General features: G+C 32.8%; 1 protein-coding gene across 10 annotated transcripts in view; it reads right to left on the reverse strand.

Annotated features, from left to right (window-relative positions):
* Nucleotides 1–18,771, reverse strand: part of LOC145256262 (breast cancer metastasis-suppressor 1-like protein) — a 145,168-nt gene that overhangs the window by 71,389 nt on the left and 55,008 nt on the right. For 5 of the 10 annotated variants that reach the window (XR_013863946.1, XM_080114930.1, XM_080114931.1 and 2 more), the window contains exon 3: nt 13,092–13,121. The exons of the other annotated variants lie outside the window; for them this stretch is intronic. Coding sequence is in view for 4 of the 5 variants with exons in the window: in XM_080114930.1 (XP_079971056.1) it covers nt 13,092–13,121 (30 nt within the window). In the remaining variant the exon portion in view is untranslated. The remainder of the gene's footprint in view (nt 1–13,091; nt 13,122–18,771) is intronic. 10 annotated transcript variants of the gene reach the window in all.

Below are 18,771 nucleotides of genomic sequence, written 5' to 3' on the forward strand. Positions count from 1 at the left end.
ATATTTGAATTATTCAGACTACTGTTCTCATCTTGAGTGTTAGGGTCACAACATTTTGGTCAATGTAACTTCCAACCTTCTTCAGGTATATCTTGTCGAATTCTGAAATCTGTACAAAGTTTTAACGGACCACTTTATTTAATCCACGGGAGTAGCATGCTCTCATACCATCAGCCATGACAGGGTAGAAGTCTTAAGTAATTCGCAATTGCATTTTGAATGTCGCCTGCACTGAGAATTGAACCTTCAATACCCAGAAGAGTAACTTAAGTACTTTATCCACTACGCCACAAGACTGCAGAAAAGAAGTCAAAATGAGAACAGTAAACTGAAAAATCCTAATACAAATTATCAATCTACATCACGAAAAAAAAAATAAATAAATAAAAATAAATAAATAAAAAAATAAATAAAAAAAATTAAAAAAATAAATAAATCGCAAATAGTTTCAATCTTTTTAATTCAGATCAACAAATTATTTCTAACACGTCCCTAAAAATTTTTGTAATTTAATTTCTCATGCGCTTCTCGGTCATTTTTCTTTTTTACACACAGGAATCACCACTTATCAAGGCCCAGAGGCCACTCGAGGATAAGGGTTAATGGGTATATATTAGTAAATGTGATGATTATAGCGTTTTTAACATAGGTATTGGGATTTTTGCAAGTTGGATTATATAGGGATTTTCATGTTTTAGATATCTAGAGTTGTATCTCAAATTGTTCGTAAGGCTTGTCTAAGTGGATATCAACTTTTGGGATCATTTAATAGCAAGGCAAAATGTCTTCTTTGAATATTTCCATACTCCCAACAGTGTGGAGCCAATAATTCATCTTCCCCAAAGGAACTTGGTGGTACGGATTGACTCGTTAGGATGAACTGCCAATACAGGATTACAATTAAGCTGAGCATTCTGAATTTTATATATATGGAAATAGCCCCAGACAAAGCTTAAAGCTATTTGATGTAAGGAACTTAAACAAATTACTACTACTTTCAGATCAAAACCTAGCTAACAATAAGTTTTAGATTTGAACCCAAAATAATGGACATACTTTCCCCATTTGTCAGAAACATTGCGCATTGAATGTGAGAACTAAAGGACAAAATAAGGAGAGCGAGAGTTATAAGGTTGCCAAAAGCAAACTGAAATTCCACTTTCTATTGTCTTTAATTAAATTAAAGATTCTAAAGGAAGCCACATGGTGATAGTCTCTTCTTTTACAGAAAGAGGAACGCTGTTAAGAATAGCATTTGTGTTTGCTTAAAAAATAATAAAATAAATATAAAATAAAAAAAATAAGTTTATAAAAAATAAAGAAATAAATAAAAAAAAAAAATTAAAAAAAAAAATTAAAAAAAAAATAAAATAAAAGCATATTTTTAGCATTTCAAAGCATGGTTGTAATGATGGCCAGATAGCAAGAAATCAGGATATACAATACTTGAACCCAGGGTTCAAATTGTCTGACTGGGAGAGGGTGTGTGTGAAACTTCCAAACAAAATCTTATTTTTTGGGGATGTAAAAAAAAAAAAAAAAAAAAAAAAAAAGGCTTACTAAAATAAAGAACATTATTGAGCGATGTGACGTCGGATAGATATACAGCTAGTAAGACAAATTCATGAAGTCATACATAAAATTTAAAAAAAAAAAAAAACAACAAAAAAAAGCAAACACATTGGTTTAAATAAGAATAATTTCAATGAATTCAAAAATTAATGTTAAAAGGACCAGTCGATTTGATTTAGATACGTAGAAAACAACTTGGCAGACCAGAACAAGAATCACCCCCACCCCTAATTTTAACCGGTATTCTGCAGTTGCTATTATTTTATGACCTAACTCAATATATTATAAACACTCAACAACCCATGTTAAGAACGGCTTTCAGAACCCCCCCCCACCAATCTCGAAAACTATACTACATACTAAACATACTATAAAAATTCTAAAGGAGTGATTCTTATTCAGGTCCATTCACAGTTTATACAATACATTTAATATCGAGAAAAATGTGTCTGAACAATCCACCTGAAGAGGGTCGATAGAAAAATAAGTTGCAACAATGTAAATTAGAAATTAAAGTTAGTAAATAAAACCTATGAATCATATTTACTTAATTATATTTATTTAAATGTAATTTGGACGGCCATTTTGCTCTGCAGTTGATAGCAACAATTTATTGCAATTTGCACTCAAAATTAAAAAAAATAAACCTCATCTGCTGTTTATTTTAAACTAGCCTATTACATTAGTTTGTTTTAAAATAATGGTTTTGTTTAAGTTATTTTTATTATAAAATTATGTAATCCAGGGGTTCTCAACCTAGGGGTCCATTGAATATGTTTTTTTTTGGGGGGGGGGGGTTCACAGGCAAAATATAACAAATTGGAGGTCCACAATGATATTTTGGTGGTTCAAGAATAAAACCAACTCATAACGGTTTTTATTATTAATTAATTTCCACTGCAATTTTGGTTTGACGAGAAAAAGTTGAAGTAGACATTCACACGAATTTGAACGTATTTTTAGATTAAAAAAAAAAAAAAAAAAAAAAAAGAATTTTCACAAAAAAAAAAAAAAAGAAAGAATTTTCACAAAAAAAAAAAATAAAATAAAAGGGATATACTTTTAAATAATGTTCTTTTTTTATATTTCATTTCAATAAATGACTTCACAATAGAAATACTGAAGAACTAGAAAAGTGAAGGAACTGATTTGCCTTGGAACCGCTTCCGGTAGCAGCCACGCTGGAAGTTAGGAAGTATAATTAGATGACTATAACCCTTTGATGAATAATCCTATTCTTTAACAGATATTTAAATAAATATAGTATTTACTTATGAGGTTGGTTAGTGTACGGCATATCAACCGGATTATTTAATGCTGAACCCGGTCATTTTTTTTTTTTCAAAGGAATTTATGCTTCAGTTTTTTATATCTTCAAATATTTATTCATGGCGTTTGGTTTCAGGGTTTTGTAGAGGAAAATTCTTAATTGGAATGCTTATTGAGACGAGTATTGTTTATTCATTGCGGACTATTATCCTCATCTTTAATTGTTTCAGCCAACTATTCCTCTGGCTTTCGTCAGGTGGTAACCATGACGGGATAGGAACTCAATCTCCTAACCACATTCTCAGCAATTACTACCCAGTCGTGGTAACCACCTGACGAAGGTCAGAGAAATAGTTGGCCAAAACAACTAAACAAGATGGGGATAATAGTCCGCAATAAATAAATGAGGAAAAATTCTTGTTTTTGACTTTGCAGAACATGATTCAGTTTTGCAAAGGGAAAGGGGGGAAAAATAATATCAATGTTTGGTGCATTTTAGATCAGGAAACCATTTTTATTTTATTTATTTATTTATTTTTTTTTTAAATATTTCCCCTAATACTGGGGGGAAAAAAAATATATATAAACATAAACTTGGTTATTTTAACTTTTTTTTACATAGACCCCCCCCCCCCATAGCAGTCAGTCTAAATTAAAATGTAAATATAATTCTAATTTTATACAGATTTCGTGGTTAGATTCTTCAGACTCAGACTTAAATGAGATTTTCAGGTTTCGGTTGATGTAACTGTGGATCCCTGGCGCAGTGGTTAGAGTACTTTTTAAAATCAATTGTAAAAGTGATATTCTCCTAAAGGTTGAAGGTTCAATCCTCAGTGTAGGTGACTGAAAAATCCAATTGTGAATTACTTAGGACCTCTATCCAATCATGGCTGACAGAACAAGACCGTGAAGTAAATAAAGGGTTCCGTTCAAAATTCTGTTTAAATTCTAGAATCCAACAAACATTCCCCGAGTTTGATAAGATGCACTTGAAGGTCGCAAATTACATCGACAGAAACATTGTGAAAATAATGACCAAGATGAGAACAGTAGTTCGAAGAATCCAAATAATATGAATAACCAAATCTATCTAAAAAATTTTAAAATGCTTTATAGATTTATTATTGTGTTGAAAAATTTTTTTCTGAAGAAAAAAAAAAAAATCCTTTAAAAAAAAAAAATCATTTTAAATTTTGTTTAAAATAAACTATTTCAATTTTTATCAAATATTTTGACTAAATCAGTTTAAATTCAATTTTTTTTTCAGGGGAGACCCCCCCCCCTTCCCCCAAAAACGATTCTCATATATCTTTTTAAGTTTTATTTACGGGGATACTCAGCATTGCCCGAGTGTGGAGGCTTTATCGTAAGGGTTTGAGAAAACCCAGCCCTAAAAAAAAAATGTTTCAATTGAGCGAGTGCAAAAAAAAAAAAAAAACAGCAAGTACCTGTGCGATCGCAAAAAAAATAAAAAAAATTAGCCACAGTAGTAACAGGAAAAGGAGAGGGGGGGGGGAAAGAAAATGCTTTAGTCACCGCACCCATCGCTACTTATGACATTGAGGGTGAGTGAGTGTTCCAAATAAACTTAATCATTGCAAAACGTATGATGACTTTGCAAAAACGTTGATGCAAAAAGTCACCCCTCATTGTAAAAAGTGGACCAGTTGATGGTCAAAGTATTGATGTTTTTGGTCAATTTTTATATATTTGTCGCCAGAGAGATGGATCTTTCTAACAATACTAATTTTATCACTGTTAGTCGCACCTGTCGAAAGTTTTAGCGAGACATACATACATACATATATTCACACACTAACAGACAAGTGAGATTTATATCAAACCAGCAGGGGTGCCTGGGTGTTTGTAGGTGTAAAAGAAAAAAAAAAAGTTTTGGTAGGGAGGTAGGTTCAAACCCAAAGCCTTGAAGCGAATAGCCTAATAACTTACCACGATGCTACGAGGGCAGAGAAGTGATAATGATTGAAATTAAACGTTTAAAAAAGCAGATGGTTAAACGAACGGCAACGTGTGGTTTTCTAGGTCAAACATCATGCGATAGAGAAATGAAATCACAGCGCATAACATAAAAGTCGCTGAAATAAAAGATAGATGCGACCTTGTTCTGTAAATTGGAGATATTATAATCTAGGGAGTATATAAAAAGTTGTGAGGCGAAAAAAAAATGCACGCACACACACTTCGCTTTTATATTATAGATAAACTCTCAATCTTTATTGCTGAGTATTTTGACTAAATTTTGTTGTTTATATGCAGCAATTGCTCAAATATAAAATTGGCAGCAATCAGCGAGTGTGATTGTCAGTCATAGATTTCTCGAATGGCGTGCCGAAAAATCGCATGAACAGATAATCAGCAGGAGCCAATTGTTGTGCCCTTAATCGTTGTACATAAATAATAAAACCTCAGTTTTTCACCACTTTTATGTGCTCCCCCACAGATTAAAAATATTAAACCACACGTCTAGAATCCTCATTCTAATTTTGATCAAAATCCACGATTCCTAATTTGGATTCTGAAAAATCTCATGCTTAAGAAATTAACATTCACCGAATCAACATTGAAGGAGATCAAATTTGATGTAAATCTGAAATATTTGAATTTTCAGATGAAAGGTTATGCTTATATTATGCTTTCTGAAACAAATTTTAGGAAAATTAGGAATACCTCCTGAAACAAAAATTTTAGGAATATGTATTAATTGATCTCTAATGCTCATCGTTTGAATTTCACAAAAGCGCATTCACTATTTACCCCCTTCATCCATCTACTAGTAGGCCACCTGGCGTTGCTCGGTCATAAAAAAACAAAAAACAAAAAAAAAAAAAATAAATATTATATTTTAATTAATACAAAAACTAATATATGTGCGAGTATTGTTTTTTTTCTAAACCGTTCACTTCTTGTAAGTAAAAAAAAAAACGTTTTTAAATACTACAGTAGAGCTCAAAACCAAAATCTAAAGACAGAGTAAAGTATGATAACCATTAGACCAGCATGACACAATCTTTAAAAAGGCGTTTTCAAACTACTTATTCTTGACATAAAGAATCTGTAATGTGAACTATTCATGCATGCGCAGTCATGAAACACTTAGCAAACATAAAAAAAAAATCTGATGACTCTAGCATACCAATTTTGAAAATTGGCTCTTAGCAGCCCTTTTTTTCAGATGAAAACGAATCAAAAAGTTTTGTGCATGCATGATTTGGCCCAAGGATGTTCAGAGAAGATTAGAAAGATGGGCATAAAGGCATACTTTAGTCCAGACTTTGCTCCTTATGACTTTTGGTTATTCCTTAAGCTCAAAGAAAACCTTAGAGGCTGTTGACATGAGACAATCGAGTTGAAAGAGGCCGTGATGAGGGTCTTTGACAAACTCACACAAGAGGACTTCCATGGGGCCTTCCAGAAGTTGTTGGAACAGTACAACAAGTGCATTGCAGCCAAAGGAGATTACTTCGAAGAAAACTAGAGTTTCATGTGTGTACTATCAAGTGCCCATACAAAAAAGTCTGGAAACTTATTGAAGGCACCTCGAACATAGAAAATGAAAAAAAAAAAAAACACTAAAATACTGTAATCTTTTTTCCATGTAAAGTAAATTAGAATTTACAAGATTATTCAACACTTGGAAATTTAGAACAGGAAATTTTCATTTTCAACTTGTATCCATTGTGCCGAATAAAAAACGTAAATTCAAACTTACTGTGCAGAGATTTTACAAAATTTTAATTTTGACATTTTTATACCAATGCTCTATACCGAATAATGAGCACTTTCATCTGATTAAGATTGCTCTATAAATATCACTTCTAATATTAATATTTATATATCCACTTTGAGTTTTCAAAAATCATTCGTGTTGAAAACTTATTTCTGAACTACTTAACAGGACTACTCGTTGCCGAAAGGTACAAGTAACCTATTTTTATTAAAACTTGCATCGTTCTCTCCTCACGCTACCTCTTCCTCCTTCACTCAGCCCATTCCTCTCTAGACACACTAACATATAAACTCACCTTTGATAAATCCCTTGAGTAATAATTGAAAAAAAAAAAAAATCCCTCTTGATGAATCATGGCCCAGCAGAATCCAGTGAATATTTTTTTTTCTAAATTTTAGATATTATTCATCCAGGCTAACGCCGATCAAGAATATACCAATTTTGTGAGTTTCTGACTTTTAGTTAAACATACTAAAAGATAACAGCCCCTTGTATGTATGTACCTGAAACCTATGAGGTTGGTGGGGAACATTGGGATGGCTAACATCTATAAAGATGAAGCAATTGACATACATGTATGTACACCAAGATCATTTGAGAGAAAAAAAAAGGCCAGATTTGTAAAAACGGTTACATCAGTTTTCCATCTCAACAGCCATGAGGCCAGACAACCCCCAAGATTAAAGCTAGTGAAACAGCTTGCCACCTGATCAATTTCCCAAGTACCTGGAAGTCACCCTTGATAGAATGCTGTCCTATCAGCAGACACTTTAGGGGGATATGCAAATAAGATTGAAAAAAAAAAAAAAAGTAGCTGGAATGCAGTGGGGAGCTTCCCAAAGTGTTCTCAGAACAACAACAGTTGCACTCTGCTACAATACTGCAGAATTCTGCGCTTCAGCATTGTCTAAGAGCCAACATACAAGATCAATTGACAAAAAAACTGAGAAACCATATGTATTACCTTAGGATATCTGAAGTCAACCCTAATGCAATGGCTACCAGTAGCAAGCTCAATTGCACCACCCCACATAAAGAGGAAAGAGGCAACTCAAAACTGGGTTCAAAACACTGAAGAGGACATCAGGGGCTTACTAATTCAACAAATTTTAAAAGATGCCCCAGAGGCCACCCAACTGAGGTCCAGAAAGATTTTCTACAACCCAAAAATCAAAATTTTTTGACCCAGTTGAGACACGGAAGGAGGAATGGAGAAACAATACTCCCAAAAGAGGGGGACATCATTGAAGACCCAACTTTTAGCCTTCCAGGTTTTTTTTTTTTTTAACAAATAGTAGGAAGCCGTGGGTAGCCGCAAACCGGATCAGAACAAGATACTGCAGGACTGCAATAAACAAACACAAATGGAGACAAATAGACTCCCCAACCTGCCCAAGACACAGACCACCTGACTGGAAGGAGGCTATGCAACAGCCCATTCATCTGAAGACAATTTCTCAGACTAGCTAAAAAGTTGCAGAATAAAGTTGAAAAGAATAAACACCCCTTCTGGCCAGAAAATATTTTAAAACTTTTTTTTTTACACATCCCAGAAATCAAAACAGAAAACATAAGGTAATTTCAATGGGTTCACAAGCTATGAACATTTGATTTACAAACCATCCTTCTTTGATAGTGGCCATCTTCTATAATATAAATCTCACCTGTGTTTAAATGTATGTATGTATGTCTGTCTGTCTGCCTAACACTTTCTACAGAGATGACGGATGTTCACGAGATTGGTATCATTTTGAAGCTCGACCATTCAGACAACAAATATCAAAAAATTGGCTAAAAACATTAATTCCTTCACCTGGGCACTTTTCTACAGGGAGGGGTCGCTTTTTTTTTGCTGGTATTTTCGAAAGTCAACCCCTCTTTTCGATTGTCTGGCCTTAATTTAAACCTACGTTGCTTCCGGTTTGGTAATGGGTGCAACAACGAACACGTTACATTTTTTTTTCAACATTCTTTTCCTCCTTTGCAGTACAGGTTTGAGCTTGCCTGCTTGCTACCACTTTTTTTTTTTTTTTTTTTTTACATTTTTTGTTCAACACACCTCCAGATACCCACGCTAGTTTTACTATATAAAGAAAAAAGTATTAAAAAAAAAAAAAGAAAAGAAAAGATTTTTAATAAAAGGATTTGCATCGCAAGTTTCACAGACACGTCTGTTTATTCAACACACACACACACACACACACTCACACACACACACACCCACCCACCAGAATGAACAGTTGGAAATAAGTCATACACTATCCGCTATGACTACATACCTAGAAAATCGGGCTATTAAGCCTGACAGTTATATGGGACAAGAGGGAGAAAGTGGCAACTCTAGTTGAAGTAAACGTCCCTCATGATGTTGGCCTCAACAGAGCGGAGAGGGAGAAAATAACAAAATATCAATAACTTATGTACAACATGAAAAGTAATCTTAAGACGGTATTAATCATACCAGTCATTATAGGAGCAACCGGGCTAGTGAAAAAGAATTTCGAAAACTATCTGATGAATATACCCGGTGAACCAAGTGCAAGAGAAATACAAACAATAGCACTTAAAGGGACGGTTAGAATCTTAAAAAGATCTTTCGGTTGGAGTAACTAAACTAATGAGAGAATGTTTGGCATCTGGTAGAATGCGCCATCCCCAGCAAAAACAAAGTGATAAAAAATTAAAACAAAAGGTTGGATATTCACTCAATGCTGTCTGTGTGAACATCTATTGTTGATCGGAAATAATTTACTATATCATGTTTACAGTTTTTCTTTCAAAAGAAACGTTAAAAATATCTGTAATATAAAAAGAATTATTAACGCGATGGAATAGCTTTGAATACAAAAGACAAATATAATTGAAGAATCATGTTTGCAAATGTTTAAATTAATGGCCATAATTGTCCAGACAATGCAGATATGTTAAAGTGCAAATATTTTTTTTTTTTTTTTTTTTTTTGCAACATTGTATTTTAAAAGCCATACTTTGGTTGAAGAAAAACACTAAAACAAGGCTTTATAATCCAACAATTTATCTCAGGATTTTCAAAATAACATTTCAGAAAATGAAATTTTGTTTCTAACAAGCCAATTGTCATTAGTTATCATTATTCTATGTTATAATAAGGTACTTCACTACAATTTATTTTTTAAAAATAAATATTACCTATCACTCATCTAGGCTTGGCTATGAAACATTTCTGACCACCGAGTATTTTAATTAAAAACCAGCAAAGGAAACAACTCATTTTTAACTGAAGAATAAGAGTTGTCTCCCTTACAACTTAAATTTTACTTCTTTTTCTATATAAGTTTAAAAATGTGCCAAACAAAAGTTAACTAAAATGACTTTAAAAATATATAAAATTACTTAAAAATCGACACTTAATGCCAGCCGTGTTGAAAATACAGTTGTCAAAATTATTTGGAAATTAAGTTGTTTCATTGTTTGATGAAAAAAAAAAAAAAAAAAAAAAAAAAAAAAGGCCAAAAGCCACTCAAGAAGAGCTTATGAGATTGTCACTTAAATGATGAAGAATATTATGAGAGGGTTGAAAATCATGAATGAAATTAAAATTTAGTTACTCAAGACCTTATGACGACAAATATTTGTCAAGAAATGATTTAAAGATGACTGTTGTAAGAGCAGCTGATTTTTTAGGTTGTTTTTGTTTCATATTTTGGAAATTATCAATTTGCGGAAACATATCTACTACGCTGAGAAAGTATGTGGGGATCATGTTCTTTATGAGTTTATACCAGATTTATCTTTTCCTGATGTATGTGCACTAGTGGTTTCTTGTAACAGCCTTTATTTTTAATGCTTTCTACTGTCGACTATATGAGCATTAGATTTATATTTTTGATGCTTGCGCAGAATAATTATATGTTAAACCAACGCATTTCAGGTGAAAACATTACATAATTACAGGTCATGTTGAAATTAGTATTAATTCCAAAAATTATGAAAAATGATCCAGTAGAAGACGTGTTAGATCTATTCTTCAGAATAAAAAAATCTTAGAAACTAGGACTGAGATTTTTTTTTTTTTTTTTTTTATTTCCTCAATGGTGGATTTCAAGGAAAGCAAGGGAAGATAAGTCAGTTTTTCATAAATTATGAGATTTTAAAGAACTTTCCAACTTTAATACTTTAAAACCTATGCTAAAATTTGATAATTTTTATTTTTTTTTTACAAGGTGGTTACCACTTATCAAGACCCGGAAGCCACTCAGGAATAAGGGTTATTGTAGGTATAGTGCGTTAGTGTGGACATTTAAAGTATCGACTTAAGGGGGCGGTTCATCAGGAATTTGTTTATGTTGGACTTGAAGACATCCAAGTTGTAGTCAGGAGGGAAGCAGCCAAGTACGTCCAAGGATGGAGTACTGTTGCCATATCTGGGCGGGAGCTGCTAAGGACAGCCTATCCTGCCTTGACAGAGTACAAAATAGACTTCGTGGCTTAGTGGGGGATGCCCTTTTCTCTACCCTGCAACCTCTCTCCCACAGAAGAGACGTTGCGAGCCTGTCCTTGTTTTATCGTTATTTCCATGGCAGATGCTCGTCTGAACTCCAATCTCAGGTCCCCCCTCGCCAATCTTTCACGAAAAACACCCGTCTAGCTGAATCCACTGTGAAAAATTTCCCCCACTCTATATCTGTGCCTAAATCAAAACGCAGATTCCATGAACAAAGCTTCTTTCTTAGAACTGCACGCCTGTGGAACTCTGTTCCGTCTGCCTGCTTCCCTCCAGACTACAACTTGGTTGTCTTCAAGTCCAATATTAACAAATTCCTAATGAACCGCCCCCTTAAGTAAACATTTCAGCAAATCTCACTAACGTAATGTACTTGCAATAACCCTTATCCCTGAGTGGCTTCCGGGCCTTGATAAGTGGTGATCACTGCGTAAAAAAAAAAAAAAAACGGAACAGAGTTCCACAGGCGTGCAATTCTAAGAAAGAAGCTTTGTTCATGGAATCTACGTTTTGATTTGGGCATAGATAAAGAGTGGGAAAAGTTTTTGACAGTGGATTCAGCTAGACGGGTGTTTTTGTAAAAGATTGACGAGGGGAGACCAGAGATTGGAGTTCAGACGAGCACCTGACATGAAAATAACGATAAAACAAAGATAGGCTTGCAACGTCTCTTCTGTGGGAGAGAGGTTGCAAGGAAGAGAAAAGGGCATCCCCCACTAAGCCACGAAGTCTATTTTGTACTCTGTCAAGGCAAGATAGGCTGTTTTTAGCAGCTCCTGCCCAGATATGGAAGCAGTATTCCATCCTTGGACGTACTTGGCTTTTATTTCATAACTATTGGCTTTCCGTATTCATGACTATTATTCTACTAGATCCGTTTTCGTAATATTGGGAATATATACTAATTTCAACATGTAACTACGTAATGGTGTTTTACTCAAAATGCATTTGTTTCTAAATTCATTGTTCTACACAAACACCTCATTTTTATTTATTTTTCTTTTAGAGAGTATTAGAGACTTATTTGGATATATGCCTAATAATCGATGGGTGGGGGGGCGAATAAAATGTTTATATATAAGCATGTGTGATTTTTCATTGAAAGGTTTGAACGTTTCATTATTCAGATTAAATACTCCATCTAAGAAATCTATCTGTTTCAAGTCGGTTAAAAAAAAGATTTAAAAGTTAGTTTTAGTTAAAAAAGTTAGTTACATATATAATATTAACTAAAAACAGGTAGACTTCCTAGAAATAAAAGTTAATCTGAGCAATGGAACATTTGAAGAAAAAGAAAAGGAAAAAAATGACACAAAAACACACGCATACGCATATGGTCCGCCATAAGTAACTATATATTTTCTCTTGTTTTCTTACATTTTTAAGCATTTCTTTTTATATTCTGTAAGTACTTGTGCACTTATTGAACCGCGCTGAAATAACATTTAGAAAGCCATTCTTAACATGGGGAGAGGAGGGTGCTTTATAACTATTCTGTACTTTCACCTAGCAATTAAAAAAAATATTGTAAACCACCTTGAAAATCCTATATAAAAATAGTGCGGTTCAATAAGCGAACAAGCACCTTCATGTGTCATTCGAAATCAGAAATCTCATTTTTGTAGCATTGCTAAACTTAAAAACACATCTAAGGTTGCATAAGTGCAGTTAGAACTGCACACCAAAGTATTACGTTAGTCTCCAAAAGACTAGCAAAGTGCATTAATTTTTTCGAGAACACAAAGAAGCTTTAAAAGTTTTCAATAAACATCAAGTTTCATGTTGGATGGGGGTGGGGGGATTACCATACATTGTAGTCACATTTCCGCCATGCTATGTTAAAATAAAATTATACAGTTACTTAAGACGGATTATATAAATATATATATATAAAAAAAGAGTATATGTCTATTAATATGCAATTGGTTGGTTAAAGACATTACAAAAAAAGATTTGTTAATTCTTTTTTTCTTTTCTAACAAATAACCTTAGTTCAGGGCAAAGACCATACAATACCTGTTCATAACTGTATTTTCATCCACCGCTCTATAATAAAGACCAACGTGTATTTATTTGTATATTTTATATAAAAAATATGGTGCAACTTTACTTTAGCGTCTTAAAAAAATAAAAAATGCATTTCAGAGAAAAACATTACGTACTAACGTGACATGCCGAAATTAGTATAAGTTTAAAAAATTATGAAAACTGGGCCAATAGAAAAATAAGTAAAAATAAGTAAAAATTGTAACTTTCGAAGTTGTGATTTTTCACTGTAAATTAACTCTAAAAGGTTCAAAATCAGGGGGAGATAACTGCATTCTACCGATGACTATCTTTCAGGTCAGCCATCTTGCTTCTTTTCTGTAATACTGCACACTTTCCTCCGAAAATTAGCTCTAGCACATCTACTTGACCATTTTTTGTAGTTTTTGAAAATTTATACTAATTTCGACATCATATGTAAGTTTGTAATATTTTTTCCTGAAATGCTTTTGTTCGAAATTAAATGATTGGTTGGAATGACACATTAAAGTTGCACCATCAATATATATACGTCCTGTCACACAAAAAAATTAGTGTAAGAAAAAAAAAAAAAAAAAGACAAAAAAATGACTTTCCAGCCTCTGTATTAAACCATTTCAAGCGTGTGCGTGTGTAGAAAGGTGGGGGCAATATAAAATCAGAGAAACTCTCCCTCTGGAAGGAATTTAAAAAAAAAAAAAAAAAGAAAAAAGATGATTGGTCTGATCAAAATGCTAATTTATATACAAACATGTAAATTACATGATTTTAAATGAATACTAGCAGGCCGCCCGGCGTTGCCCGGTTGTAAAATATGCATAAATATTAGATTTTAATTCATACAGAAATCGAGACATGCATGAGAGTATTGTTTTTTCTAAACAGTTCACTTCTTGTAAGTAAAACATTAAAAAAAAAAAAATACTGAGATTAAAACCAAATTCTAAACACAGCGAGTCAAGTACAATAACCATTAGGCCAGCTTGACATGAGTTTTACAAAATGTTTTTAAACCTACTTATTCTTACCATAAGGAATCTGTCATGAGAAGGATTCGTGCATGCGGATTTATGAAACAGCAAACAGATAAAAATCCAATGACGCCAACGCACCAATTTTTCAATTTTTATCTCTTAGCAGCAGCCCCTCCCCCACCCCCGATAAAAACGGATTAAAAAAGTTTTCCACGTGTTGGAATACCTATACATCAAATTTCAAATCTGTAGACCAAGAATTTGTAGAGTATATAGGTTGAGAAGTGTCCTCACACACACATTCTCACTTGACATAAAATTTGGTGCATATTTAGAATTATAAAAAATACAGAAAAATCTTTGATGTACATACTCATTATGAAATGAAGATGTCACATTCCAAAAATCATGTGGGTTTGACTAGTAACTTTTGTATTTGGCTAGTAAGTGAAAAATATTAAGTTGTCAAAAGATAAATTTGTTCATATAGCCCCCCCGATGCAGAAAAAAATTTTCTTAGTAAGCAAAACGGGTCAAAAGACTAAAAAATAAAGTTTTTCATGTGTTTTACAGCATTTACTAATGACATAAGCATGATGTAAAGAAAAAAAAAAGAAAAAAAAAAAAGATTGTCAGAACACAAATTTTTGCAATATCAGCACACGTAGCCAATAGCTTTGAAGGAGATGATCTGGTGCATCCACTGCTGAGTTGATACGATGCGAAACCCGAAATCAGCAATGAGGAGAGTGCATCACTGAAGATCGAGGAATTCATAAGAATGTATCACGGTTATATATTGAAAATGAATAACAAAAACAAGTCAATCACATTTATTATTGGAATTCTTTTGAGATGCGTAATTTGTATATTTGATTTATTTGCGGACTATTATCCTTATCTTTTAATGTTGTTTCACGACGTTTCGGACAACTATTCCTCTGGCCTTCGTGGCGAGATGACAACAACTATGGAAGACAGTAATTACTGAAGATACAGTTAAAAGATTCAGCATTCCTACCCCGTTGCAGCTGACAATCTGACGAAGGCCAGAGGAATAGTTGGCGGAAACGTCGTGGAACAATAACGATAAAAGAAGAGGATAATAGTTTGCAAATAAAAAAATATACAAATTATTCATCTCAAAAGAATTTCAATAATTAAATAATATCTACCATTCGGTTCGGACCAAACAATGGAATCAGATAACAAACAACTTGGATTTATAAGACTAAAAAATCCAACCTTGCTCGCCCTTCGGGGCCCATGGCGCAGTGGATAGACGTTGAATCTATAGCTTGTGAAACAGATGAGGATAATAGTACGCAAATAAAATTAGTCAATTACAGATCGCTGCAATTCATTGCTTAGATTAATACCTCCAATTTGATTAAAATTGGAACAAAAACGTTTAATGTATGTTATACATTAAGTATAAAGATATTTTTGGTTCTTGTCCAGAATATACCTCACAAAAAATTTTTTTTATGTCTATGATGTGCGTACCTGTGATTAAAAATATATCCTAAAAATCACAAATTGATTAATAAAATAGTTTTAATTATAACTTTAAAAAAAAAAAAAATTAAAAAAAAAAAAAAACTCAAATAATGAGTCAGCCATGAAGGACCGTTTCACATTGCCATCTTGAAGAAATAAAAGGGAAATAACTCACTAATTCAAACTTGCGAGATCAGTCTTGTGATGTCATTGCCCAATTATCGCTTAAAAATTGTTTAAATTGATTTTCTTTATAAAAATACAACAACTTGATCTATTTACACGACTTTTGAAATATGATTTTTCCATTTCGTCACGGGTATGTACATTATAAAGATTTTTTTTTTTTAATATAGGACGAATTCTGGACAACCATCTTATTTTTCTTTTCTTAAAGTCCAATCTAATCGCAGACATGAAACAAAATGAGTTGCAATGATCTGCAATTGAATTTTGTTATATCTTACAATAACATTTATCTATATGAACGAAATTCATGGAAGAAATGCAAAGCAAAAAATGTTGAGGTGTCATTCCTACAAGTGTTTTTAAAATAATGGCATTTTTATATGGATTTTCCAGATAATTTCATTTTTAGCTGAAAAAGGCACCAGGAGTTGCCAAAAATTTCAAATTCACAATTAAAGAAGAAAAAAAAAAAATTTCAACCAAATCAATTCTAATGCAAATATTTAATAACCAAAACCAGGAATTGCAGCGGTCTATAATTGGTTTGTTTTTTATTATTCATTAGCCTGGGTACCCGGCGTTGCCCAGGTGCGTGGAGGTGTGTGTAAGGATGTTGGTTGAAAAATTAGGAAAAGGAGGTTTAAAAAAAAAAAATAAAATAAAAAAAAAAATAAAAATAAAGCAAACGGCCTTATCGATGTGCCCACCACAATTGTGATGTCACAAGCAGTCAAAATAACGTCTTATATGACGATGTAAGGTTTGAATGTTGACAAAGTTACCCTTCCTGGAGAAAAAAAAACAAAAAACCGGCCAAGTTGATGGGGAAAGAATGTTTTTGGACAATTTTTCGATATTTGTCGGAAAGACCGAGCTTTAAAACAATAGCAACTTTTTCACAGTCCGATGGGTCCGTCAAAAATTTTTGCCAGACATACAAACACACACACACACACACATTTTTCCTTTTATATAATAGATTTCCTACAATAACAGCTTACTACACAATATTTGCAAACACACACACACAAACACACACAGTTGATAAACTATAGAATTTTGGAAACTTAAAGAGGGTATATAATTAATACTAATATTTACAAGACAATCCTAACCAGATGAAAATGCTCAATATTCAAGATAGAGCATCAGCATAAAAGGAAATTAAAATTTTCCAACATATATAAGGTAATAAAAATTAAGCCAAAAAGTAAATTTTTAATGGTAAGACAAACCTATATTGATAAAGAAAAGTTCTACTCAGTTAAGAGGAGCAAAATTATTGTAAATTTATTTTTGTTTTAAATTTTTTGTAAGTTTAAAATTTTTTTTTAAGATTTAGAAAATTTTTCTCATACATTGTTTCTAATATTCTTTTAGCATTTGTTTTTTGTTTTTGTTCCCTTCTTATATCTATTCCCATCATATCGCCCCTCCTCCCCGCCCCACATAAAATAATTTTTTTCCAATTCTAATCTCAAAAACTTTTCTGTTCCTAATGTACATGTTTTCAAAGTCGGTGTTGTCCGTTTACCTGTACTTTTATGTAATGCCGGCTTTTTTTCTTCACTTTTGATGAGAAGCATTTAGCTTTGAAATTTCATGACCTAAAGAAGTTTCTCTCTTAATCCTCTTCCTGTAACCTTTATTAACTTGATAATGTAATAAAGTTCCTATGGAACTTTACTACATTATCTTATTCTACACTAGTGGCTGCACCATGTCGGCACACACAACGCCGAGTCAAGCATAAAATCGAGTACACTCAACATCGTCTTACCATCAACACTTACCCTGTGAACTCAGAGTATGGGAAATTCCATATGCACAACAAAAATCACCGCAAAAACAAAAATCACTGAAAAAAAACAAAAATACCCTAACTAAGGGTATGGATAATGAGTAAACTGATGGTTAAAATTACAAACTTGCCAGGATTTGAACCTGGAATCTTCTTATCCGTAGTCAGACACGTCATTAATTGCGCCACAAGTCCTGTCCGTATGCTGAAAGATGTTATTGCGACTGTACAGAGAATGCTAAATTCCATTGAAAAAGTCACAAAACGACCCCAAAACCCTTATTTCGGGCCTTTTGTATGACTTGGCGTTGTTCGTTACGAACCATATATAGATAAGGACAATCTAGGGACTCACACCTTTCAGGCGGGGGGGGGGGGAAGAAAAAAAAAATTTTTCAATTCGGTGCATCCGTTCGAAAGTTTTATATATACCAATACACACACCAATTTTTACTGTAGATGTTCATTTGAACGTGAAATCGTAAAAATTGGTTAGTCATCTCATAGTATGTATAGCAATAACATACTGAATTTTCAGGAGTCTACGACAATCTTAAATGCCTTTATAAATGTTTTATGTATACCAATACACACACACAAATAAATAAACATTTAGAATTTTATAAATAGTATATATAATAATACTTGAGGACATGAAAACTTAGTATAGAAAAATTAAAAAAAAAAAAATCAAATAATTCCTTTTCAGTTTTATCTAACATATAAAAGGTATCTTGTCCAATTTTCAAAGTCAGACCTAAGTATCATTTAAGCTGATAAATCAAATTTTGTTTCTGGCTAACTAATATTCATTTGTTATTGTTGTACAATGTTATTGGCAATTATAAAATATTTACTTACAATGAATTTTAAAAATTACTTAGTCCAACCCAGAAAACTGCTAATATATAAAAAAAAAAAAAATAAATAAAAAAATCAAAAAAAAATCAAAGGAGTAGAGGGGGGGGTAACTAATTTTAAATTTAAGAATATAATCGGAATTGTCTACCCTGAATTTAAAAATATGTAACCATAAAAAGAAACAAAATGATATTGCATATCCTGGGCAACACCAGGTAGGTACAGTGGATCAAAAGACATCAAGCACCCCAGAATCTCCTCAGTATTTAAAGTTGAATATTTTTTAAGTTGTAATGTAGAAACATTAGAGTTTCTCTATTTTCAGAACAGCTTGCTCCTCACAGGT

Source organism: Euprymna scolopes, chromosome 32 (assembly GCF_053919585.1).
Source record: "Euprymna scolopes isolate OS-2025 chromosome 32, ASM5391958v1, whole genome shotgun sequence".
In the NCBI taxonomy this organism is placed as follows: domain Eukaryota; kingdom Metazoa; phylum Mollusca; class Cephalopoda; order Sepiida; family Sepiolidae; genus Euprymna; species Euprymna scolopes.